Consider the following 26939-nt stretch of genomic DNA (forward strand, 5'->3'; position numbering starts at 1 on the left):
TCCTCTTTACCTTATGAACATATGCATACGCCTTTGATCCAAACACTTTGATGTGTCTTAGGGAAGGTTTTCAGTCATGCCAAAGTTCAAATTGTGTTTTTATCCGTTGCCTCACTTCACAATCTGTTTTGCAGTAGTTTGCAGTTATCACTTCTTCTCCTCGCTACTTGTCTGCTAAATTGGCATCATGCAGAAGACATTTGGTCATTTTTAGTAGAGAGCGGTTCTTTCTCTCTGTGGGAATAGTATCATGAGAAATCCCATTTGACTTCATAAATTCTTTCACCTGGCTTGACATATTCCCCTCCTTTGTCTGACCTCAAACACTGACTTTGTCTGACCTCTGGTTTTCTTCCAGATTTGTTGTTCACTATGCAACATATTCTTAAATTTCTCAAACACTTCACCTTTCTCTCTCAGAGCAGATACACAGCAAAATCTGGAGAAGTCATCAATGACAGTCAATATGTATTTATTCTCTGCCAAGCCTGGCTGCAACGGACCACGAATGTCAGAATGGACCAGCTGCAGAATCTTCTTTGACTCCACTTTTCTCCTTGCAAGGCACCAACTCCTTACATCCTCATATCACTTGCCTTTTAAGAGGAGCTACTAACCTGGCTCCCCCTCCCGTACCATGGTTCCCGAATTGGAACCTCTACCGGGTGTTGAATGCACTCACAGTGCAACCCTCCTGAGCCATAGAGTTCGATCCCTCTGAGAATCTTGTCTTATGAGAACCTGTTTCAAGCCATAGACTTCTGTGTGGAGAGTGTCAGAGTTGGGGGCATTGTCGGCCGACCAAGATGTCTCAATTTTTCGCCCAAGGAGGTGATTCTCCACAAAGTCAACATCATCGCTCCCAGGATGTCGTCTTTCCTTCCTTCTGCCAGAACCCAGACCGTCCGAGAGAGCGGTTGTGGCACAGATGGATGTCTGGCGCGCCTTGCATTCCTATGTTCACCGTACCTAGGAGCTTCAGGGATCTGATGCCCTGTTAGTTTCATTCTCTTCTCACAATCTAGGTCGGAAGGTGTCTTTAAGTTATCCTTGGCGGCCTAGTTTAAGGCCTGTATTCGTTTTGCTTATGCGTCTCAGGATTTCACCGCTCCAGCAGGTGCTTTTTGGCTCTTTCTATGCGTAGCGCAGCTACATCCACCGCTGTCGCTTCTCTGGTTCCCTTGCGGACATTTGTAAAGCCACCACTTGGGGTTCTTCTACCACCTTCATTCGCCACTATGTAGTTCCAGTCTTCGCTACGGTTCTAGCAACCTTCGGTTGTAGAGTGCTGCAGCAAGTAATTTGACATCCATTCCCACCCCACGTTGTAGGGTTACTGTTTGTGTGTGTCCCATACTGATGAGCTCCAGCCAGGGGGAAAAGGGACATTGGTTCTTACCTATGAAGGGTCCTTTTTCCCTGTAGCTGGAGCTCATCAGACCCTCCTTGGATGCCTTCTCTCTGGACACCGCGGTGTGGGTGTATATATCTTGGCGGGGGGAGGTCACTTTTGGGCGGGGGCAGTCTCCAGGATTATAGTGCCTTTCCCTCCTTGTACCTGATCCCCTCCAGGGTTATCTGTATGCCACTGATTGTGGTGTTGTTGTGATGTATTTTCTACAAGCTATCTTTCACAGCAGAGCCTCTCTGGTGACCATCTCGCTATTCATGTCAGTCCCGGAACTGGGGTTGGTGAGAGGAAGTACAGTTAATTCATTTCCGGCCTGTCTTGAGCATATTCAGTTGATCATCCCATACTGATGAGCTCCAGCTACAAGGTAAAAGGACCCTTCACAGGTAAGAACTAATGTCCCTTTCTCCTTCTCACACAACTCTAGAACCAGGGATCATCCCATGAAACTGATGTTTGGGAAATTCTAAGACCAACAAGAAGTAGTACTTTTTCAGTACTTCCTCTGCCATGGGATGTGGTGATGGCCACCAGCTTGGATGGCTTTCTCATTTTGACTCAAGCTCACACACTATTCTATATGCACCCACACGTTTCCTTGATCTTTGAGGCCCAGCTCAAAATGGGAAGGATGAAGTGCTTGGCATCAGCAAAGATTCCCCACATTGCCCATTAAAGGCAGGTTGTAAGCAAGCACAATTTATGACATTGCACATCATTGCTGAGTATGTGATGTGTCTGCTAAGGCATAAGTCAGGTTCCAATTTCTCAGATTTGTGGAGCTTGAGCCAAAATGAGATAGCCTTAACTCATATTAAACCAGAAGATTTTTTTGACTAATATTTAGTCATCCAAAAACATTGGTTTAAAATGAAAGTTAATATGATTTACACTTTCACTCATGCTCTAAAAAGCATGGAAATTGCAAGGTGCTGTTCTTAACTTCCATGCCATAAAAGCTGTAAATACTTTCTACAGTTTTATATATTATGCTGGCTGTAGAAATGAAACTCTATGCACCCACACTTTGCCTTTGTCCTTCAGCTGGACATTGGACTGGGAGGGAAGGATCCAGGCAGAAATTCAACAGCTGGAGCTTCCCCATCACTTTCTAGAGATGCCCCTGATGAATTTCTGCCTGATGCACCTCCAAGATGTCACCTATAGAGCTGTTGCCCTCACATAACCTGCACTGGATTCAATAGGCAGTTTTAGTCCCAGAAAGTTGTCCAGGTGGCATCATTTCCTCACAGCTCAGCCAAAACTGGTTACAGCAGTTGGAGGAATGAGAGAAAGCTGGATCAAGTATTTGATTCTTCCAAGCATTTAAAAGAAACTTTGTTCAGACCTGAAAAGTGATATATTAATAGCATGTCTACAAACAGAAAAGACTGCATAGTGTTTGCAGTATATTTTGCAAACTGATCTGTGGAACTCAGTGACACTAGATATATTTTGATTCTGTTCGCATGCAAAACAAAATCACAAAAAACAATTTGTACACATCTAGCCTGAAACCTCTTTGCAAGCTCTCCAACAGAGGCATGGTACAAATGGGAGAATTTCAAACTGATAACATCGCCAGTTGGGCACTGTGCTATGTCAGCTCTCCAAATTATGAGAAGGGCTTTGGTGAGAAGTTGTGTCCCTTCTGCAGAAGGAAAAGCCTATTAATCCCCCTCTAAATTCTCCATGTCTTTTCCCATCCTTCCTACCAGGGGGGAAAGCATTTGCCCTTACTGCTGACTCCCCTCTTCCGTGGGAGAGGCTGGAGAGACCAGCATACCAGGTTAAGAGAAGATGGTAACCTTAACACCATCAGGGAGGTAGTCCCTCAGCAGTGGGATTCTGCAAAGTGTCTGTGAAGCAACAGCAGCAGAATGACCTGGAAAGCGCCCAGCTGTGATTTCCTTTCACCCAGTCTGGGGGACCCTCAGCTTTGGCAGTAGCTTCATCTCTGGTTCTCCCCTCCCCACCCCATTTTCTATGTGAGATTCTGAAGAAGACTTCACATAGAAACCGGTGGGTGGTGGTGGGGAGAATGTGCCCGAGAGCAGCCTCCCTGCATTGCTTTTGCAGATGCCTAGCCTACTGCTGGGCACACAGTTGCCTGGCTCACTCTCCCTCCCTCACACTGCACCATATTTTCTTCTTCTCCAGCCGGCAAAATGGAAGCATTAACCAAAAGGATGGAAGAGAGCATCCAGAAGCAGCAGACACTGGAAAGTTTGGTGGAGGTAGTAGGGAGCAGGGAAGGAGACCTTAGCCTGATACATTCTCCTCAATACAGTAAACAATCTCCCCTGGTGCATGGGTCGAAATGTGTGCCCCAGTCAAGACAGGAAGGGGCTAAGGAGAGCAATCCACACTGGATCCTTTCCCCCCCTTTCAGCCTCTGAGGGAGATAGCCTGCTGAAGGGCTGGAACACGGGGAGACCCCTCCCTCCACACCTCCTAAGGACTGTGAAGGTAAGAAGACACAGTGCTGAAGAGCTGCTGGCAGTAGAAGGCTCTCACGCTTAAGGCGAGGTGCCCAAGACCTTCCCTGGGAAGAGCTGGGAGGTGTCACCCCCTGGACCTCAAGGGATCAGCAGAATAGCCCTGCATGCAGCACTGCAGCTCTTCCTCTTCAGAGAGAAAAATGGTACGTGCTGGACCATCAGGCTAGAGCTCTGGCAACCTGCTCCTGCGTAGCATAAGGCATGATCTCCAGGCTGCAAGGGCTCGAAAAGAGGCAGATGCTAAAATTCAAATAGAATCAGGGCTCATTTGTTCCACCCTAAGCCGCCTAATGGCCAGCGGGGAAATGGCTTGACTACCAAGCCAGAGGTTGCCGGTTTGAATCCCCACTGGTAAGTTTCCCAGACTATGGGAAACACCTATATCGGGCAGCAGCGATCTAGGAAGATGCTGAAAGGCATCATCTCATACTGCGCGGGAGGCGGCAATGGTAAACTTCTCCTGTATTCTACCAAAAACACCCACAGGGCTCTGTGGGTGCCAGGAGTCGACACCGACTCGACGGCACACTTTACTTACTTACTTAAAGCATCTCAGAAAGCTAGTTCTCTTCTCACTAGGAAACGTAGGGCCAGTTTTTGCATTCACAGACTGTGGACTGTGCCACTCAAGGCTGCAGTAGAGACATTCAATTTTTTTTTAATGCTTCCTAATCATCATCATCATCATCATCATCATCATCATCATTATTCCAGGTCCTTGGGAAGGACTCGATGTCTGTATAAAACAAACCAGTCAATAACACCTGTCTGACTGTGTAAATAAATAATAATACATAGATTTTAGAATTCCTTAGCATAGAAAATGCTAACCCTTCTTCCTGGCATACTATTTATTTCTTGACATGCAGGGAACTTAGTGTGTAGGAGAAAGTTCACACAATCTTTCCCATCTATACCCTGAAATAGTGTAATCCAGGACGAACATGACCCCTGGATTTTGCTGAATATTTCAGCTGGGCCTTTCAACTGGGGAATGTTGTTTAGTGCTGCTCCCTTTTCTCCCATGGAGACCTTCTCTTGAAAAGGAGATTTCTCCATCTTTCCATAAGTGCTGGGATTCAGTGAAGCCAGGGAGATAGATCCAACCCCTTCCCCTCTTTCTGATGGAACAATATCGGCAGAAGCAGCAATGCAACAAACAGAACCCATTGTTGGCAGGAGGAAATGGAGGGCCAGTGATTTCTTAGCTTAGCTAAGAATGATGCTGATGTGGTTTTTCATCCTGCAGATCTTGGATGACTATATTCAGAGGAAAAGAGCATCATAGGGCTGTGTATCTCAAGTGGCACAGCTCAGTTATGTTGCGCCAACAACATGACAAATATAGATGTAAGTATAGGGGCATAGCAAGGTTGGAGGGGGCCCAGAGACAATTTTTTAAAATGGGCCCGTCGCTGATATACACATACAAACACATTTCACAATATATAGTGCACTCACACTCACATCCCCATTATGAATACGGTGAATATCTAGTTCACATTGAATCTAGTTTTTTTACTCTCTGCTCCTGCCGATCTCCAAGAGACTCAACATAATTCATAGGGGGTGCAACATGGGTGGGTGGGGAGTCATGTGATGTGCCTCTGGGGGGCCCCTCGAGGCAGTGGAGCCCCAAGACGACTGCCTCCCCTTGCCTAATGGTAGTTACGCCCATGTGTAAGTACCCATGAGTCTGGCTTAACTTAAAAAGGCTGCAGAGGAGAAAGAGCCATAGAAATTCCCCTCCTCTTGATCCTGGGAGCAAGAGGGCCAGATCTCTTGGCTCTCACTGGCCTTATGGCTTGTCCTAGCCTCTGGAGTGATCTGGTCCTGAAAATTGCTCCCCACTCAACAAAAAGGCTGGGAAGGAGCCACTCATACAAGGTGGATTGGGTTTGTCTGTGCCTCCAAAAGAGCATTTGCTCCTGCCTCCTTGGTTAGGATACCTCTTAGCCTCTTACCCCGTCCTTTGCCTCCATCGACCACACTGGGTGCTTCCTGGCATTCCCAGCTGAGCTGGTGCCTTGGGATTCCTTGAAGGATGGTCCCCTCCCAGAGGCAGACAGGAGAGTAGATCCTCTGGGTGGTATCTGGCCAAATGGGAGAGGGGTGAGCTGTTGAGTCAGGTGGGAGATGGGTATGAGTAAGAACTTGTTTTTAAAATCTCACCCCTTTTCTGGGATGCAAAACAGCTTCTGAGTATGTGGGGATTTTTTCCCATGTTTCCAGATGGAGGAAGTCTGGTGCCATATTTCCAAGGAATTATTTGAAGATTTTCAAAGAAACAAATGGAAGCATTGAGGGTAGATCCATATCTTGGGAAGCACAGAACGAGCCTAAGGGAATCCCCCTCCACTTCAAGGACCCTCAGCAGTAGCCTTAGCTGCTCTCGGAGGAATTGAAGGGCCCACCTCTTTGCTTGCATATATCTGAGACAGAAACCCCAAGGGACCCAAAATCTCAACCCTGGCAGGGGCAAAGGGGTTATTTCTGAGAAAGCCCCTGTGGCTAAATTGCATGTATGAAAGCAGTCACTGCTGGCTCTTTGGGGAATCCAGTGAGGAACCCAGCCTATAACGGCCCCCTCCATTGACTCAAAGTATATGATGCCACCTCCCCACCCCTTTCCAAAGTCAAAGCTGGGGTGATGATCTCTCCTCAATGACATAGTTGTGGAAAACTTAGATGATGAGGAGGTATTCTAAAAGAAAGAGATCCTATTGCCATCTACCTGTACTAAATTCCTCAGTGGAAGCAATAAAAAGATCTTAAATCTGTCAAGGAGCAAGTGATGCAGGCAATAGGGTAGCTGTTTTCTGGAATTGTGGTCAGATTAGGCCTGGCTTGTCTTCTGTTCAAGGAACCAGCTCCTCTCTCTACCACAGATACTGGCCAGTGAGAGTGAATTCTGGAGCCTGGATCAAGTCTGGGAGTTCTGTGCTTACCCTGTTCTCCTACTAGGGAGAATGGCTGCATGCCATGTTGCTTCAGACTGAGCCAGGAGGCAGACTGCCTCATTTATATTGCTGACCGACTGCCTTGGAGGATCCTCTTCTCTGGAGCCTAAACGGCACTCGCTTGCTTGCATTATCAGCTGTTTTCATGAGTAAATCACCCTCGGTCAAATCCATAAATTACTTTGGTGACTTGCAAGTCCAACCATCCCTCTTGGATGTTTTCCATTGACCTGGTCTGAATTTCTCCTTTTCATTCATCTGGAACAACATAAGTATTGAACTTTGGACATTCATTCATCTTTTTCAGAGAGTAGTGAGGGGAGTTAATCTTCTGCCTTAGGAAATTCCTATTGCAAATGCATGCCTTCTTTGGCTGTGCCCAGAGTGTTTTTCTCCGAAAGGTTCTTGGGGAAAGGGGGTTAGAGGTATTCGTGTCTCTGTGTGTGTGTGTGTGTGTGTGTGTGAGAGAGAGAGAGAGAGAGAGAGAGAGAGAGAGAGAGAGTAGGGGGGCAGTCTGTGCTATTGGTCACACTCTTACCCACACCATCTGTAATGTAATGAAGCACCATTTGCTGTCACAGTCTACCAGTATTAAAACAGAATGCAAGCACTGTACTGATATGTCCAGTACATTCCTGGGACAATGTGCTAATCCTTAAAACCTCCTTCTGTAGATTTGTTAATAAATGAATGATATATAGGATATCTTATTTTTATGGGGAATGATTTTAGCCAGTCACTACAATTTGACTCATTTTGAGGCAGTGGCAGTAAGAGGAGGAAGGTGGCAGTGCAGCAAGGCAAGGAAGAACTAGGGATGGAAGGGTTCATGTCAGCCCCCACAAACGAGCGACTGGAGAAAAAACAGGCTGCCATAAGCTTGTTATGCCCCTGAAGGAAGTAGATGTACTACTACTGTTTACCACTTTTTGACAAAAGTTCTCAAAGCAGTTTACATAGACCTTACTTAAGTACTCATTTTCTTTGCATACTTAAAAACCTGTGTGCCCTGAGAGGAAGGCAAAAAAGGAGGCAGCCAGGCTAGAGAAGTGGATAACATTGGCTCCCAGAGAGACCAGTCCTGACCTGTGAGGTGTGTTGGAGTAGCCTCTTCACCATCTTCCCAGGAGTACTGAAAGAAATGTGTGCCCTGAGAGGAAGGAATGACAGGAGATGCCTAGACCAGGGAGTTCTTGTCTTCAGCTTCTGAAAAGACCATCAGTGGTCTGAGACAGTGCTGCTTTGTGAATCGTGTGTGTGTATGTGTGTGTAACACTGTAAAGTGCTTTGGGTGCCTTGGTCAAGGTAGAAAGGTGGTATAAAAATGCAACAAGATGGTTCTCTGACCCAAGATGACTCTCTGTCTAAAAGGAAACATAAGGCTGATACTAGCAAAAACACTGGAGGGGTGCAGTGCTGATAGGCACAGTTGTTCTCCCTCTGATAAATATAAGAGAATCGTCACTTTTTAAAAGGCCTTTCCCCTCAGTTAGCAGGGGTCATTTAGGCTAGACATTAGGAAGAATTTCCTAATTCTAAGAGCTCTTAGATAATGAGATAGTCTGCCTTAGACAGTGGTGGGCTCTCCTTTGCTGGAAGTTTTCAAACAGAGGCTGGACAGCTATCTGTCATAGGTATTGTAATAGTTGCCTGCACTGAACAGGGTGTTGGGCTGGATTTATTTAGTATTTATTATTTGAAATATTTATTCCCTGCTCCTCCAGTGCACTACTGTTTGTGGCAGTTTACAAACTGACTCCAAGGTCTCTTCCTACTCTAAAATTCTATGATGTGTTCTACATTTTCCATGCCCCATTCCCCATCAATGGCACCTGGCAGATGGAAGTGCTGAAGGAAGATATCTATTCACTGCCATGTTTGCTTTCCTGGGGCATGAGGACCCCCCTGCCCCCAAACCTGGTACAGACCCCAAGGACAAGAAAGAGCTGGTAGGGATGGAGGAGAACAAAATGGGCTTGGGATGGCATATAGAGATGCATGAGCATTGCCTTCCCAGGGTCCAACATTCATCTTCAGATGATTGAGGCTAGTTGTGGATGTTACATGCTAAGCCACAGCCTTTTGGAACAGGGCTATGAGCATGCCATTTAAAAATAGTTCCTTTCCCATCTACTCCATGGAAATCCATCAGTCTGAACTTAGAATTTAATAGCTAGGCCACAGGCATTTCTCTCTACTGTGAAGCCAAGTATAAAAAGAGGCATAATGGATCAATTCAATACCCACTGCATGAAGATCAGATTTATTTCAATGGGATTTGGAACATGATCAGACTGTTTAGGAGAAAGGGTAAATATTCTCTCACACATACCATTGTTTCTGGCATATCCCCACCTTCCAAGATCAGTAGAAAAATACGGCAGCTTTTGAGAAAACTGCAGTGATTTCCAGGTACACACCTACAGGGTACATTTATGAAATCAATTCTGCTATTGCAGTGTCAAACCGTTGCCCATGTTTCTGATTGATCCATTTGTTAAACCATAACTATTTCTGAGACTAATCAATATGCGGGATGCAGAACAAAATGCAGCTAGGAAAAAAGCAGCTTTTTTCAAACTTGACTGAACAAATGCAGAACTCAAATATTATAAGCTCCTTTGCAATGCTGTTAAATAATCACCATTGCTTTGATCTTGCTTCTGAGAGAGAAAGAGAGATTTCATAGATCAGAATATTCTGCTGGTGAGGAATCTTTCTCTCCTGGCAAAAACCCAAAAATCAAAATGTAGGCTTTTGCAACTGTGGTGAGTAATCTGTCAGCAGGGAAACCATGACAGCCTAGGAGAGAATAAATAAATAAATGAAACAACCAGTCACACTTTTAAAAGGTACTGCATACAAAACATTAATATACAACAGCACAGAAATATATGGAACATTAATAAAGAGTGCTTATGCATATGCAGAATGCTATTATCTCGCCACCGGGTAACCACCGCAAACTTTCATACTTTTGGAAGTAGAAAGGAATCTAGGCCAAAAGATGGCTCTACACATGTGCAGCTGTACATACATAGGGGCTTCCACATGATCGGGAACCCTGCAAGACTGGAGTTCCTAATTGCTTCAAAACCACTATGTGCATACAGCTGTCCATGTATGAAGGTCCTTTTCATGCATTCAGCTGAATGTGCAGAGGTCAGGGACACGGCCAGTGGGCATGGTTCTGGTCCCACTCCTCCTTCCATGTATTTACTGAACATATGAAGGGGAACAACTAAGTTGGGATTTCATGCCCTGAGTATTAACTCAGTGAGGCTCTCCACACGAGCAGTGTGGAGAGCCTAACTGGGCAGACGAGCAGGGAGCCGTCCCTGGGTGACAGGATTGGCAGCCCACATGATTACTGGCCACGTAACAGAGCCGGTAGGGGCGGTGGAGATTGGGGGCTGCCCAGCCCCTGGATCCCTTGTGTGGGTGTGCAGGTCATCCTTGGGAGACCCCTGAGGCTAGGAGGCTTGTTTTAGCCTCCCGGCAGGGGTCTTCTCATGAGTCACTGCGGAGCCGCGCCACAGCGTCTCACGATCGGGTCAACGGGGTTAGCGGAGCACGTGCTCCACTAACCTCATTTAAGGGGAGGGGTATTTTTGGAGGCTTGCTGCCAGGTGCCACATGGCTCCCGTTGCAGCACACGACTAGGAGAAACTGGGCTAGGCTCCCTTAGCCCAATTTCTCCTGGTCATGGGAATAGCCTCTCTGAATCATAGCTTAATTAATCAATAGAGTACGAGGCAACAAAGACACATATTTGAAACCTAGAATGAAAGGCAAAAAAGGGGCCTCCCCCATTTCCTCTTCCCCTTTATCAACATATAGATTTGAATGTGAATTAACCATAGTTAACTTTCTCTAGACTGAGGCTGATGGATTTGTGTCAGTTTCCTATTATTGATTTGTGATCACGTCTCTGTGCTGTCCTTTTCCCTAATTCCTCTGGTCTTGAGTATAAAATCTTTAGGGCAAGTATATACCTTTTTAGCACCCTCCCCCCAGTACATGAAAACCAATTATCCGTTCCACAAGTGTGGAGATTCCTATATGCAGTTGAGTACAGCCTGCTGTGGCATGCAAGAATCTGTTGACTTGGGTACTATCTAACACAGGCATTCAAGAGGAGAATAACAGGGCATCTCTAGTCCTCTCCTAAATCTGCTCACAGCGCATTTATCATTAGAACTAAGTGGCAGCTCTTCTTTCTCCTTCCACCTCCCCTGCTTGCCCCAATCAGGCTGAAATGATGAGGCACTGGGGATGTAAGCACCCTCACAAGACCAATATAGGTCAGTAAAGGGCTTCTTTCAGGGGGATCTCAACTGATCCAGGCCTTGACTGTTGGAGGGAGGCTCCACCTGCCTCAGCATCCATTCCTTCCCTAGGACTTTGCATACCCCCTTTTAGTTGTCTCACTCCACCCGTGGTCTTCCCCCATCTAGTTCAAACCACTCATCTACTTCATCTTGTATGTTGTCTAATCCCAAGTACAAGGGGTCTGATAACAGCAGAGAACAAACTAAATTTGTATATATAAATAAATAAGAGTATAGAAGGCAAGGACAGTTGCTGTTAATATCCCAGTCCTCTAAATGGCAGTGGTGGAATATTAAATCCACTAGATAGCAATAGCAATAGGACTTGCATTTATATACCGCTCTATAGCCGGAGCTCTCTAAGCGGTTTACAGTGATTTAGCATATTGCCCCCAACATTCTGGGTACTCATTTTACCGACCTCAGAAGGATGGAAGGCTGAGTCAACCTTGAGCCCCTGGTCAGGATCGAACTTGTAACCTTCTGGTTACAGGGCGGCAGTTTTACCACTGCGCCACCAGGGGCTCTAGATGTAAGGGCTGCGGTGTTGGTGCAACATCACAACGTGCAATGGTTATGCCAGTGTTGTGTTGTACTGCTCTAGCAAAGCAGCATCTGTTGATAATACTACAACATTAACAGCCATCATTGCCTGTTACAGCACAATGGAAGATTGCCTAGTCATTATGCAGTACCGAAATAGGTAGAATGAGTGAGATGGGAACAGGACTAGAGAAAATTCATGCATCATCCTGAAAACCCTTTGGCCACTACTGAATCAGTTACACCAGCGCATGCTTAGCAGCAGATACATTGTGAGTAAGCAGTTATAAGGCAGGCTATAACTGATAGACAGCATTGCAGAATGGTGTTGCTTCACTTGTATCACACAGAATGCCATCATGATTATGTTGGCTCAAGACTTTATTTCATCATCAGAACCATGTATATCAGATTAAGGTGTCCATACCATAATTGTCCATTTTCTGTTTTCAGCCTCTTGAAAAACCAGTGATTGTGGTGAATAAAACACTTCATCGTCGACTTCTTGTGGCTTTCTTGGTAAGCAGTGTAAAAATGTCCAACCAGGAGCAGCCACTTTCCCAGTCTAAGGATTAAAAAGAGATATGAGAAAGAGAGAGGTTTTTCAATTTCCATATATTAATATGTTATACATTAATAACAGGAGACACACTAAGAAACCACACACTAAGTTGAAAGTGGAGATGATGTATAACATACCATAGTTGTTGAAATGAGTTTTCACCAATGGCCCTAATTTAGGCAGTGTTGCTTGGGTCATGTTAATGTGAATGAATGAATGAATGAGTGAATGTGCAGGGTTGTAATATGCTGAAAGTAACACTAACAGTATTTTGCTTCTGGTTGTTTTGCTCTCACTGGGGTTATTACACTAATTGCTCTCTTGCTCACTGCTGTGTGAGCCATGAACAGCATGTTTTGAGCTGTGTGCTTTCCTCTTTGTAGACTAATTAGGTATTAAGGAGTATGTTATCTTTTTTCTTTGTATGCTTCACTTTCACTTCTTTTTAGCAAAACAAATCACATTCAAAAATAAAAACATAAGGTATACACCTTATAAAATTCCTGCACAATATGGCATACAGAATTAGAGGAGGAAAAGCAGCCAGATAGAACTATGTAGCAATTTCTTCAACGTCCAGTTTGTGAATTACTGCAGCAGCATGATGGCTATTGAAAAAAACTCCCCAATACAGCCTCATGCAACCATATCCAATCATATGAGATCACTCAAATTCATTGTGCTACTCCCAAATGCAGCTGATGTGGGAAGTAATAACATGATTGGAGATGATCCAACCATCACTATGTTACTGAACCAATGTGAAGACACAACAGATGGAGCAAGTTTTATGACATCACTCACAGCACTGCCTCAGTATATGAATTGGAACTGAGCATGAACAGCAAATATACCAACTGAATATAAGATAAAATGATGAATCATTGTTTCATAGCCAGAACATTTTTTCCTTGTCCAACCACATGCTTAATTGTGTGATTAACAGCAGACCTTTTTTTCTCAAAAAAGGAGTATATCCATACACAATATAAATGAATCATTTCACTTAGTTTCTGTTTTCTACTCTGAAGAATTAAGATATGCTTAGCTTAAGGGCTGGTGCATGCTAGGATTTGTGCAGATCTCAGGTCACACTCATTCAGCAAACTTCCTGTCTCAAATAAACCATACATCATCTCTGAGCACAGCCCTCCCCACACCACACACACACAGGCGAAGCCTGGATAGTGGCTTTCTTATTTATTTTTAAGAAGGCAGACAGGCAGCTAACACAACTAGTATATTGAGGGGGGTGGCATTCCATTGGATGGGGAAGTAAATGGGACTAGCGGCATCACTGAGAAAATATCACATGTTTATATATGGCCTCTCCATGAGGTTTTGAGATGGTTATAGCTAGATAATCAACTGCTGCCACCACTTGAGGAAACTATCAGTACTTCTGCTGAGCCCTTGAGCACCTCAGGGTTGTCTTGGCACAACACTCCTTTTATCTTCACGTGGGAATTGACAGCAAAAAATGCCATCAGAGTGATTTTTTTCTTGTTTGAAATAAAAACACGTCCCTCCTCTACACACAGCTACAATAAAGCACATCTTCCAGCCAGTAACAGTTCTACTCCAACTGATCTTAACTGTCACAGCCTCCCTCGCCCAATCTGCATATGGAATCTTCACTGCCCAATCATCATGGTGCTTTTGCTACCTCTATTACATTCAGTACAAAACATCTAGTATAATTTTATACCTTACCACAAACATAAAAGAAATAAACATTTTCTTATTGAAATACTAGAATAAAAGATTCTCCTGTAGAATCCAGAGGAAAGAGTTGGGGTATGCAAGGACAAGGCAGTGGAGGAGAATCAGGAATATTAATGGTTTATTGAAATAGATATTATTTATAGAGAGGCAAGTGCAGTCTGCTTTTAGTGCTCTTGCTGCTGGCTGCTTGTTAGCCTCGCCTCTACTCCAGGACTGGAATAAAAGTAACTACAGGTGAAACTCGGAAAATTAGAATATCGTGCAAAAGTCCATTAATTTCAGTAATGCAAATTAAAAGGTGAAACTGATATATGAGACAGACGCATTACATGCAAAGCGAGATAAGTCAAGCCTTAATTTGTTATAATTGTGATGATCATGGCGTACAGCTCATGAAAACCCCAAATCCACAATCTCAGAAAATTAGAATATTACATGGAACCAAGAAGACAAGGATTGAAGAACAGAACAATATCGGACCTCTGAAAAGTATACAGTGTACTGTGCTTGATTGGCCAGCAAACTCGCCTGACCTGACCCCATAGAGAATCTATGGGGCATTGCCAAGAGAAGGATGAGAGACATGAGACCAAACAATGCAGAATTGCTGAAGGCCGCTAATCAAGCATCCTGGTCTTCCATAATACCTCATCAGTGCCACAGGCTGATAGCATCCATGCCACGCCGCATTGAGGCAGTAATTGCTGCGAAAGGGGCCCAAACCAAGTACTGAATACATATGCATGCTTATACTTTTCAGAGGTCCGATATTGTTCTATTCTTCAATTCTTCAATCCTTATTGGTTCCATGTAATATTCTAATTTTCTGAGATTGGAGATTTGGGGTTCTCATGAGCTGTACGCCATGATTATCACAATTATAACAAATTAAGGCTTGACTTATCTCGCTTTGCATGTAATGCGTCTGTCTCATATATCAGTTTCACCTTTTAATTTGCATTACTGAAATTAATGGACTTTTGCACGATATTCTAATTTTCCGAGTTTCACCTGTAAAGCACCATTCAAAAGCTGGCCTGGATCAAGGAATGGATTAACCAAAAGCATCATATTCCTCATTTACCCCAAATAAAAGACCTGTCCCATCAAAATACTAACAAAATTTGGAACACAAAACTATACACATAAAACAAGAACACATCAAAAGTTGGTCCACAGATTCATGACCAGCCACTGTTATGTAGTATAGTTCTGCAAATAGCTGGGAGTGTGATGATTGATCCTTTGCAGATAATGTGAATGGCACTGCTCAGGATCACATGGGGGCTGCTGACACTGGTGGATCAGGAGAGTATAGTCTGGAACATTATTATGAGCCACAAGGCATTGGCTGTGTCATGGGTGATCAAGGTATCACCACTAGGTGCACCATCCATGGGATGTATAGCAGATATGTCCAGGAAGGTTAAATATGCCTGGAACATGCCACACAGAGGCAACGGAGTGGGAGTTGCATAGGGGTACACTTTAATGGTTGAGTGCACCAGCAGTGGTTTCTGAGGAAGTGCATCGTAGTCATACTGGGCCATCACATTTATAGTTGCACCTGTATCAATTAAAGCAGAAACTCTGTGCCCTTCTATGTAAACTTAGCAATGAGGCAGACCCTTAGGGTCAGTGTCATGGCTCAGACTTCAGAATCAGAAGAATCAGAGCAGGAGGACTCGCCTGCTAGTGAGCCACAGCAACAAGAATTGGCAGAGAAACCAGACTCTGGAGCTGAAGATTCTCAACAGCTGCCAGATTTGGTTTTTGATGAGGAACAGCCTGGGATTTCCCCTGTATTGAGATGATGTATCAAGAGGCAGGCTCAGTGGGATTCACGCAGGTGCAGGAGATCACAAGAAAGAAAGCCAAACTGCTGACTCAGGGAAGCCTGATTGGTTGCTGGTTCTGTGGAACCATATATATTCAACAGTCTCTCATGGCTGAGTTGCTGTTTGCAACTTTGCTGGCAGCTTATAGTGTGCTCTTGCATATTATATATCTTCCATGTTCCAGTTTGTCTTGTCTGTTCTTCCCTGCATTGTTCCCTTAATTCCTTGTTCTGTGTCCTTCACTTGTTTCATTCCTTGTTTTGTCTTTTCCTTCCACTTATTACTCAGTTATTGTTAGAGGGGGGTACCTAGTTTCAGTTATGGGGACTTTATTCATTTACTGTTTTCTTTGCGAGCCTTTTATTTTCCTTCATCCAGTTTTGTTGCTGCTTTCTGTTTACTTTCATGGGGTTGTAAATCCTGTAGGGTTAGCCAGGCTATCAGTTCACGACAGTCAGAAGTAGTTGGTACTTGAGAACAGGCAGTATAGATGTATGAGTTCTCTTCCTCAGGAAGATCAACCTGAAGAGCATTTGCCTGCTCATGGCCCTGCTGACGAGGATAGGAGATAATCTCTGAGGACCTGCAGACTCTTTGCATGATTGATTGATTAAGTGCTGTCAAGTTGGTGTCGACTCTTAGCGACCATATAGATAGATTCTCTCCAGGATGATCTGTCTTCAACTTGGCCTTTAAGATCTCTCAGTGGTGCATTCATTGCTGTCGTAATCTAATCCATCCACCTTGCTGCTGGTCATTCTCTTCTTCGCTTTCCTTCAACTTTTCCCAGCATTATGGACTTCTCAAGGGAGCTGGATTTTCGCATAATGTATCTGAAGTATGATAGTTTGAGCCTGGTCATTTGTGCTTCAAGTGAAAATTCTGGATTGATTTGTTCTATAGTCCATTTGGTTGTTTTCCTGGCTGTCCATGGTATCCTCAAAAGTCTTCTCCAGCATCAAAGTTCAAAAGTATCAATACTTTTTCTATCTTGCTTCTTCAAAGTCCAGCTTTCACATCCATAGAGTATCATAGGAAAAGTTCTTGCATAGTGGTTCTTTTTCCCACAGCCATGGCAAGTTGTGCCCCAAGGAGGGCAAACACCCTTGTGGGGATAACATCTACCACAGTTGTAACAAATTTGCTGGGCCATCTGCTCAGGCACATACTACATGAAGATGGATGGGTAGCCTGAGAAAATGGTGGCTGCTTGCAAATGGGGTATCTCTGAAGCTTTTGTACAGTTTCCATTTGTAGGGCATAGTTGTCTTGCTCAGTCAGTTGGGTACGTTGTTCAGACACTTCATTTGCTTGAGCAATGTCGAGTAAATTATTTTGGTGAGAGTCACCTGGGGTTCACGTAAAATTTATCGCTGACGCTTGGCTAAGGAACATGCTTGTGTTATCTGTGCCCTTATCTCATTGTCTGTGTTGTAAACGCACAGGACTGTGCAAGGTGGCAAAGATGGGTGTGATATGCATCATTACTTACTCCTTCCTTTTGACATGCTTGCTGCTCAAAATCTATGTTTTTGCAGGGCTTAAAATACTTGGTGAGTGCTAGCTTTGCCTTTTCATCACTATTTCCAATATCTGGTAAGGTTTTGAAAATCTGGTGAACTTGATTGCCTGCAAAATATAACAGCATTGCCTGCTTGGTGGTGGGGTCATTTTTTCTTTTATCACAAGAAATAGATTTGCAGTCTTTCAAGCCAGTGGTTCCATCTAGGTCCCAATGTGGAGTGGGAGTCATGAATAGTATATTTCATGAAAAGCAAGAAGCATATTGATAACAAGAAAAGCAGAAGCTCATAAAACTGGAAGATGAACCAGTCACTGTTGGAAATGTATGCTGTGCCACTGAATAAAAGAAGCATTCAGAAAGGCTGCCATTTTACTCCTTCAGGCAGAGCTAACAGACTATACAGTAGATATAACAAGCTAATAAGGATGTGCACAAACCAGTTTGGAACCCCTTTTATAGTCTCCGAACCAGTTCAAATGTAGGGGGTATCTTTAAGGATGGGGGAGGGTGCTCTTACCCCTCCTGTTGTGTTCCCCTCGCTGGTTCTGTCTTTTAAAATGGTCCGGTGGGGTGGCAGGGTGCCTCCTTGCTGCCCCGGTGCCTCCTTGGACCGGAAGTGGGCAGAAGTGCCCGCTGCATGTACGCACATTGTGCGTATGTGTCGTTGCATGCATGTGGCATGCGTGTGCACATGCATAGCAGGCACTTCCGGCCACTCCTGGTCCGAGGAGGCACCAGGTCAGCAATGAGGTATGCTGCTGCCCCGCTGGACAATTTTAAAAGATGGCGCCAGCGTGGGAAACGTGGCGGGAGGTGTAATAGGACCCTCCCCCCATCCTTAAATATACCCCCTCAACACCTTCAAACCGACAGGCGCCAGTTCCATGCACACCACTACAGGCTACTACAAAAGTCTTATTTTACATAGTATGTTATCTCTATGAAGAAACATTCAGAATTCCAAGTGAGGAAGAGACATGATGTGTGTTTGTTTCTGACCCGTGCCTTCCTTTGGCTCTCTCTGTGTCTCATAGGCCTTTCCTTCTCTCTTTTGCTTTCTGTTATTGAGAATGGAGTTTTGTTTGCTGGTTGGTTTATGGAGGGATTCTTAGCCACTCTTGCTATTAAGCTGTCGAATCCAGAGGAAAGAGTTGTAGTATGCAAGGACAAGGCAGTAGAGTAGAATCAGGAATATTAACAATGGCAGATTGCCGTATAGGCAGCCACCCATGGCAGCAAATCTTGGGGAGGGAAACTTAATTCTTTTCCCCCAAAACCTTTTTAAATGCTGCTGTGTAGCAGCAGAGGCTCCGCCCGCCTCCTAAACCATCAAGGAGGTGAGGTTGGGTACTGGAGGATGGCGGCAAAAGAGCTCCACACTGAAGCCCGGCTTACTTGCAAATGACACAGAGCGGGTGATTTCGGGCCTCTGTGCATGGGCGTGTGTGTGCAGAGGCCCAAAATCACCCGCTCTGTGTCATTTGCAAGTAAGCCGGGCTTCAGTGTGGAGCTCTTTCACTGCTGTCCTCCAGTGCCCAATTTCACCTCCTGTGATGGTTTAGAAGGCGGACAGAGCCTCCGCCACTACACAGCGGCATTTTTAAAGGTAAAAAACAGAATTAGGTTTCCCTCCCCCGCAAGTGCCCTTACTCCTGTCCCTGGGGCGGCAAATCTTTGGCTGCCTACGGGCAGCAAAAATATTAATCTGCCCTGAATATTAATGGTTTATTGAAATAGATATTACTTTCAGAGAGGCAAGTGCAGTCTTGCTGGTGGCTGTTTGTTAGCCCTGCCTCTACTCCAGGACTGGAATAAAAGTAACTAAAGCACCATTCAAAAGCTGGCCTGGGTCAAGGAATTGATTGACCAAAAGCACCACATCTCCCATTTCATCACAAGGTCTATGAGGGAAAGGAATTGTTTTTTATATGGCTGTCTTGATTATAATGTCAGGAATCAAAAGACAGACAAGCTATATACCTAGAATGTACTAAGTACAGTAATATATTACTATTAATCCAACAATAGGAAAACAATATTACTATTCTTCTTGATTTTGTTCATTCTTTCAATTTGTATATCTATTATTTTACACTTAATTTAAATGTCTTTATTTTGTATTGTACACTTAGAAGCCTTTTTGGTGAAAAAGTGGCCTGCAAATAAAAATATCAATTAAGATATAGCTTATAGAGGGTTATTCTGTGTTCTTACAGAAACAGTTCTGTGTTTGGTACCCAGTGGTGGGGGTGGGGGAGAGTTTAGATACTATTGCAACCCCTGCTAACTGGGCAAAGAGGCACCTTTTACCGTGGTGATTCTCTTTATTTAGCAGGGGGAGAGCAACTGGCCCTATCCACCCCCAGCACAGTATCTCCAGTGACTGTTGCTGGTGTCTATCTTGTGTTTCTTTTTAGAATGTGAGCCCTTTAGGGACAGGGAGCCATCTTATTTGTTATTTCTCTTTGTAAACCACCCTGAGCCATTTTTGGAAGGGCGGTATAGAAATCGAATTATTATTATTATTATTATTATTAATTATTTATTTCAGGTGGCTTTGAATAGACATTCACCATGCTAAAAGTCCATGAGTTTTACTGTATGCAATATTCCCTCCATCCGTATGCACACGGTACATATGCAAAGCAATTAAAGAAACATATCACTTAAAAACTCAGGTGTGAAGATGCTCTTAGAATGTTTAGTACATGGGCTTGGCACTGTTGGAAATCCCATCATATTTACATTCATCAGCTGAAATCCACTTCACACATACATATAGTTATAGCCAAGATAAACCACTATTTTCTCAATCTATCCCTAGTTACATAATACATTCCGTAGCTCCTTCCACCATCCACATGGTACAAATAAATTATGGCAGGAATGGGACCAACTGCATGTTCTGTCCAAGGGTTCTCTTTGGCAAACAATGTCAAAAGTATATTCCTGTAATGTATAGCCACCACAGCTGGGCCAAACTGTGTTGTTTTTATTAACAAAGGAGTTCACAAGAGCACACACTTTAGTCAGCATCCATCTTGTGGCTCACAAACTGAAGAAGAAACACACTGAGCATGCTCAGGCTACCAGACAAATTGAACCACACTGAGCATGCTCAACCCAAATAGTTAGACTACTAACAATCTAGAAGTAAGACTCCTAAACTACAAAAACACTACAATTCCATTAACTGCAGGCCAGTATTGTTGTATAAAACACATTGATCGTTATTAACCATTAGAGGTGCCTCTGATAAAAAACAAACACATTGATTTGTGTGTTGCAGTAAAACAGCTAGGGTTGCCAGCATTGCGTTGGCTGTATGCGGGGCGGGGGCGGTGGGCCATGGCCACCTAGGAGTGGGGCTTGTTTTTTGTTTTTGTTGCTTTGAACCTGAAATCGACCCACCTGCTTCATTTGGAGGAAGGCAGGGCTGAGGAAGGGAGCCTTTTGCCCACCTTCTCTCTGACTCACTCCTAGGGGCATATCTAGGGTGGGGCAGGCAGGGCATGTGCCCCGGGTGCCACTTGAAGGGGAGCGCCATTTTTTAAAATTAAAAAAATGGCCACTGAAAACAAAATGGCCACTGCACATGCTCAAATGGCCTCTGTGAGGCCCTAGGCCTTGCCAGGACATGCATAGGCCATTTGAGCATGTGCAGTGGCCATTTTGTTTTCAGCGGTCATTTTTTAAAAACAAAATTCATTTTTAAAAATGGCTACCGCACATGCTCTAATGGTCCCTGTGAGGCCCTAGAGGCCAGTGGGGGGAGAGAAGAATCTTTGCAGAACCCCCCCCATGGTCTTTAGGAAGCCCCCCGAAGGGGCTACAGGTAAAAAAAAATTTTTAAAAAATTAATAGAATATAAGTCACTGTACACATATTTAGTTTGGCACTATGTACAGAGAATCAGGGATTGTGAATAATGCCCTGAAGCTTATGAGCTAGGATTGTATTCATTTGCTCTTACTTTGCTTCTTGTGATAAGTGAGTTATATGTGATGTCGTAATAATACGGCTATTAATGGTGAGTTTGTCTTTCGATCAGTGTGAAATCCTTAGTATTAAGGCCCACTGGGAGTTCCTTGCTCTCTTTCTCTCATTTTAACTGTCTTTCTGAAATACTAGAATATATTCCAAGCAGTGACACAGTTTACTCTGCAAATCCTTTAATTATTTTCAGACTATCTGGGAAAAGTTAAATTCTCCATTTATTTTTAAAACTTATGAAATAGTGATGCTACAATGCATAGTAAAGAATTAAACAGGCACTTCTGTTTAGTTTTCCAAGTACACCTCCACATAGTATTTGGGTATTTCATGAGCCCCCGCATACTGAAATTTGTAGTTTTCCAGCATTTTTTTTTGTCTGGTTATGTCCACTGCTAAATAGTTTTTGAAATATTAAAAGATTAACGAGCTTAACTTGTATTTTTGAGCTGATATTATGGTAAAGTTATCTGAAAGATGGGTGTCAGATGTTTGGAGAGGGGGCGCCATTTCAGTGCTTGCCCTAGGCGCTATTTCCCCTAGATACGCCTCTGCTCACTCCGTCCCTCCCTCCTGCACTGAGTCAGTGGCGGTGAGTGTTTTTCAGTGACTGGCCACAGCATGCCTGTTGCCAGTGCACCACCCCAGTGAGCCCTGCTGCCTGCCCCTGCCACTCCAGAGCCATACATAGTTTGCGAGGTGGCCAAAAGAGCTCTCGCCGCTGTGTTCCCACTCCGCCGCTGCTCAGTGTTGGCTTTAAAAGTGGTTAAAAAAATTTTTTTTAAGGTCAAAAATTGAGTCCTGAATGGGACAAGAATTTCCCTGCAGGAAGTCAGGACATCCCTTGCAGTGCGGGACAATTGGCAACCCTAAAAGTAGCTCTCTCCAGTGGAGTTACCAGAGTGGTCCAGATTCTTGTGCCCTGTCTGTGTGTCTAGCTTTGCCTTCCTCCCCACCACCACTTCCCCCCTCCATAGCCTCTCTCAGCCATCATCATGACGGCTGTGCAATTGGTTAATTAATACTTCCTTCAAGGCTGGCAATCAGGACAAATAAGTGAATTATGACTGGGTTGTCATTTGGAGTTGCTCAATATATATACCAAAGTGATAACGAGATTTTGAACATGGCTTTTCATCTTTGGCAGCAAAATAAAAGTTGTGGTAGTTCAACAAGCACTTTCTGCACTGTTCCTTCCTGTATATGACAATGTATTGTTTTTGTAATGGTAATAAACTGCCATGTGTAAATCATGACTCAAAAGACCACATCTATTCTCCTATATCAATAATTCATTAATATATTGATTGGCTATATGAACAAATGTTCATTGCAGCACTATAAGCAATTTTGAACACATCTGTTACTACCATTCTGGGAAATGAAGTTACAGTATGGTCAATTAATGTACTAATTTGGATAGATGGTGTTTTTTTTCATGTACCTATTGTAAATATTTTAGTAGATTCCGTTTTATTTTTAAAAAATTACTGTGTGAAATTATTTTTCTTAATTACTATAAGAAATATTTCAATCAAATGGCCATCTTATTTGCTATTTCTCTTTGTAAACCGCCCTGAGCCATTTTTGGAAGGGCGGTATAGAAATTGAATTATATTATTTATTATATTATTATTATTTAAAACATTTTTTAAATTTCATGTTTTTATTGCAGATATGACCCTGTTCTGCCTCATTGTTTCTAATTTATAGTGGGCATGTTAGTGCCGCCCAGTTAGAGAAAGATGCCTAGCTATCAGAGTAAATGTTCAAGCAGCAAAGATGAGCAGGGGGGAAAGTCCAATGCAGACCACTTCAAAAGATAACGCTCTGCTTATATTCCAGATTCCAGCAGATTGTGAACCACCCAGGGACTTGCATGTGGGGTGGTATAGAAATCTGCCAAATAATAAATAAATAAGATTTGCTTACACAAAGGTCCCCATCCAGCTAAAGTTAGTGGCAATTAAATGCTGTTGAAACCAATGAAATAAGTTAGTCCTGGCTAGTTTAAACCCCGTTGTTTAACTCAAGGTTCCTCAGGCACACAGGTTTCTGACACTCAAAGTGTAGGGGAAATGAGAACAGCTGTACCAAAACTCAAAAGTCTAAGTAGCCCAGCAAGAGGGAACAGTTCAAAGCCCATACCAGGAGAAAAAAGTCTGATTAGTAGTGAAATAATGCATAATTTGACCATTAATAAAACTTAAAAACTAAAGCTGTAAAGTAAAATACTGATCATACTGTAAAGTGACATATGACATGTAGCCCATTCTGCAAGTTTACCCTGACCCTAACAAATTATTGTTTGGGAAAACATAGTACTGACACTTTATATATTATTAGTAAAAGTTGGAGGTAAAGGTCTTGATCGCAGAGGCTGAGTGCTGGTGGGGCCAGCTGGGACTTTCTTGTTTACTGTGCTGGGACTCCACAATATTGAGTAGCTGTGACATTCCTTCCATCACTCAGGAGCTACTGTGCCCCTAGGTTTAGTGCCAGAACAGATAAAGGTGAGTCTCACTGCATTTACTTGAGGCAGGGTGGCTAGTAGAGATGTGCACAAATTGATTTTTAAAAATTTGATTTGTACTCAAATCGAATCACCCCCAAATTGTTTTGGGTCCGAATTCCCCCCCCCCGGAATCACCCCGGATTTGTTTTGTACCCAAATTTTCTAAATCTGAATCAGAATCGATTTGGGGCAAAAAAAATGGGTTCTGGGGCAAAAGAGGGGGGTGGGTGGTAGTGCCCAATGGGTGGAAGCTACCACCCAAATTTCAAAGAAAATGGGCAAAGGGGTGATTTTTTTTTTTAATTGAATTTGGCACATCTTTAAGCTTTTCCCCATAGGAAATAATGGGGATCTCAGTAGCCTTATAACTCCACGTGGGGGGGGGGGCACCAGGGTGGCCCCGAGTGGGTTGTTTTGATTTGTAGTCTACACATCACATAATAATTTTTTTAAATGCCTATGTATTTTACCTGCATTGTGATCTGAAAACCCTGGAAAGCCTTCAGTCTCTTCTGTTTTTCTTCTTCCTGCCCCATGCTTATCCATGTATCTGTGATTAAAACATTGGCTCCTCTGGCAGCTTCAAAAGGGTCCGTTGTAAGAAACAATTTGGTGGAGTACTAATGTGAACAAAGCAGAAGAACTGAGGTTAATTCACGTGGCATAGAGAAGAAACCATCTTTTAAAATCTCATGCTCCTACCTTTACAGAATACTCTTCAGCTATTTTGGTTACCATGGGATCTGGTTCAAAACCCTGTCAAGACAGTTAAGAATGTTACAGTGTATTCCAGTTTTGCTACATGTATTGGCTGAAAAATATGTACATTCCCAAATTTTCCCATAATGCATTGTCGTATGGATATCCACAGCCTATAGCACAACACTGTTTTGGCAATGTGTTTAGGACTGGAAAGTTCTGTTGACCTGAAACAGATATAAGCTTTGGAAATTGTCTCCTAAATCTTAAAGGAGCAGCTACTGAAAAAAGTAATGTGTAAAGTAAAGTGTGCTGTCGAGTCGATTTCGACTCCTGGCGCCCACAGAGCCCTGTGGTTTCTTTGGTAGAATGCTGGGGGGTTTACCATTGCCAACTCCCATGCAGTATGAGATGCGCTGCTGCCCAATATAGGTGTACTGTATCTAAAACCAAGTGCTTATGGCCAAGCTAGATATGACAATGGTAGAACCATATGTCAAAATGGGTTGGCTCTGATAAATTAGGGAGTGGGGAAGATTAAAAGAGTAGAGAGGATAGGTGGGTGAATCTGAATCCTTTTTCCAGCCCTGCACTTTCAATAATTTCTGCCCAGTTGTGTTTCTCCTGTAGGACTCTGTGACCAGAAGTAATCCCTGCGAGGAGAAATTGACCAGAAAGACACAAAATCCACAAGTCTCATAGTACTTTAAATATGATCACATTTATTGTAGCATAAGCTTTCATGAACAACAATGCACTCCACAAAAGTGTGTGCTCCAATAAATGTGTTCATCCAGAGGTCTTCTTTTTGTTTTTGCTATGACACACTAACATGGCTATGCATCTTGGAAGAAGCAGTTTCAGGGAGAAAGGGATGGAATGGGAGGAGGAGTCAGCTTCTCTCTTCCACCTGTCCATGCTGCACTTTCAGTCTTCCCTCCATCTCTCTACTTTAACAGAAATCAGCAGGACGTGGGTTAGGCCCTGTCACTGTCATATCTAGTCGCACCCTTAATCTCTAGCTAATTGCCAGAACAAATCAGACTGGGGCTTTAGAAAGGTTTTAAAAAATGAATCAAAACAATCCAAGCATCAAATCCTCAAACCATCTAAATTACATAACCTGCTGTGCAAAACCAACAGTCAAAATTGTTCACTTTTGTTCTGTTCTTAGTAAAGCTGTGATTATTTCTAGCCTCTTTTCACATCTCCAGCACAGGCATTTCTTGAGTTCAGGAGATGTTCATGAGGATAACATAACATAAGAACACTCCTGTGGATTTCGAGCAAAAGCCTGTTGAGTTCAGCATCTTGTTTCCCACAGTGGCCAACTAGATGTCTCTGGGAAGCCCACAAGCAGGAGATGAAGGCATACCTCTCTCCTGCCATTGCTGCCTCTGAACTAATATTCAGAGTCATAAAGCTTCTGAACCTAGAAGTAGCACATAACCATAAGGATTAGTAGTTATTGATAGACCTTTTCTCCATAAAATGGTCTAATCCCCCTTTAAAGACACCAAGTCAGTGGCCATCACTACATCTTGCAGCAGCAAATTCCACTGATCAGTTATGTACTGTGTAAAGAAGTATTTTCTTTTGTCTATCCTAAATCTACAGTACTGCCAATCAATTTCATGGGAAGGCCTCTGGTTCTAGTGTTGTGAAAGAGGAAGAAAAACTCTGCCCACTTTCTCCACATCATGTGTAATTTTATAAATCTCTACCATGTATCCCCTTTTTCCTAAATGAAAAACCTCTAAATGCTGCAGCTGCTACCCCTGATCATTTTGATTGCCCTTTTCTGCCCTTTTTGTAGCTCTACAAGGACCTTTTTAAGATGTAGTGACTGGAACTGTAGATAGCATTCCAAATCAGGCCACACCATAGATTTGTATAAGGGCATTATAATATTAGCAATTTCATTTTTGATCCTTGCCCTCATGATTCCCTAGCATAGCATCTGCTCCCCCCCGCCCACCCAGCTGCCACATACTTTACTCAAGAAAAATCCAGGCTTTTGTGAAATGGCTCTGTTGATTCCTGGGATCTGTGTCCCAGACGACATAGATGGGGTAGGGGTGGGGGGTTGCAGCGTTTTCATAGCCAGAGTGCAGTTTCAACTCCTGGCTTCTGTCTAACCGTCTCTCTTCCCAGATTCCTAGAGTGAGAAGACAGAAGGTTAGACAGAAGCTAGGAACTGAAACTGCACTCATCATAGTCCCCTTGCCTTTCAGTCAAGGAGTCAAGGACTTTCCATCAGAGTGACTTTTGACAACTTCACACCTAAACTGTAAGTAAAGTGAAGGATAGCATGACTAAAGGTCTCATTAAGATAT

The 26939-nt window shown here is 43.5% G+C and overlaps 1 protein-coding gene and 1 long non-coding RNA gene across 13 annotated transcripts in view; one reads left to right on the forward strand and one right to left on the reverse strand.

Moving 5' to 3' along the window:
• OTC (ornithine transcarbamylase) overlaps positions 1-26939 on the reverse strand; it is a 65388-nt gene that overhangs the window by 20345 nt on the left and 18104 nt on the right. For 2 of the 12 annotated variants that reach the window (XR_008318687.1, XR_008318686.1), the window contains exons 7-13: positions 24607-24660; positions 24375-24524; positions 12174-12311; positions 9517-9674; positions 6861-7130; positions 5877-6005; positions 4455-4648 (exon numbers count right to left, since the gene is read on the reverse strand). Coding sequence is in view for 1 of the 12 variants with exons in the window: in XM_053305309.1 (XP_053161284.1) it covers positions 9615-9674; positions 12174-12311; positions 24375-24524; positions 24607-24660 (402 nt within the window). In the remaining 11 variants the exon portion in view is untranslated. Of the gene's footprint in view, positions 1-4450; positions 4649-5876; positions 6030-6860; positions 7131-9107; positions 9675-12173; positions 12312-24374; positions 24525-24606; positions 24661-26939 lie in introns of those variants that run through there. The other 10 variants (XR_008318689.1, XR_008318688.1, XR_008318695.1 and 7 more) reach the window with 10 other exon arrangements.
• LOC128349276 (uncharacterized) overlaps positions 1-26939 on the forward strand; it is a 32338-nt gene that overhangs the window by 2830 nt on the left and 2569 nt on the right. The window contains exon 2 of the long non-coding RNA XR_008318696.1: positions 26758-26893. This is a non-coding gene — a long non-coding RNA (uncharacterized LOC128349276). The remainder of the gene's footprint in view (positions 1-26757; positions 26894-26939) is intronic.

The sequence above is a fragment of the Hemicordylus capensis genome, chromosome 3 (genome assembly GCF_027244095.1).
Source record: "Hemicordylus capensis ecotype Gifberg chromosome 3, rHemCap1.1.pri, whole genome shotgun sequence".
NCBI lineage: Eukaryota > Metazoa > Chordata > Lepidosauria > Squamata > Cordylidae > Hemicordylus > Hemicordylus capensis.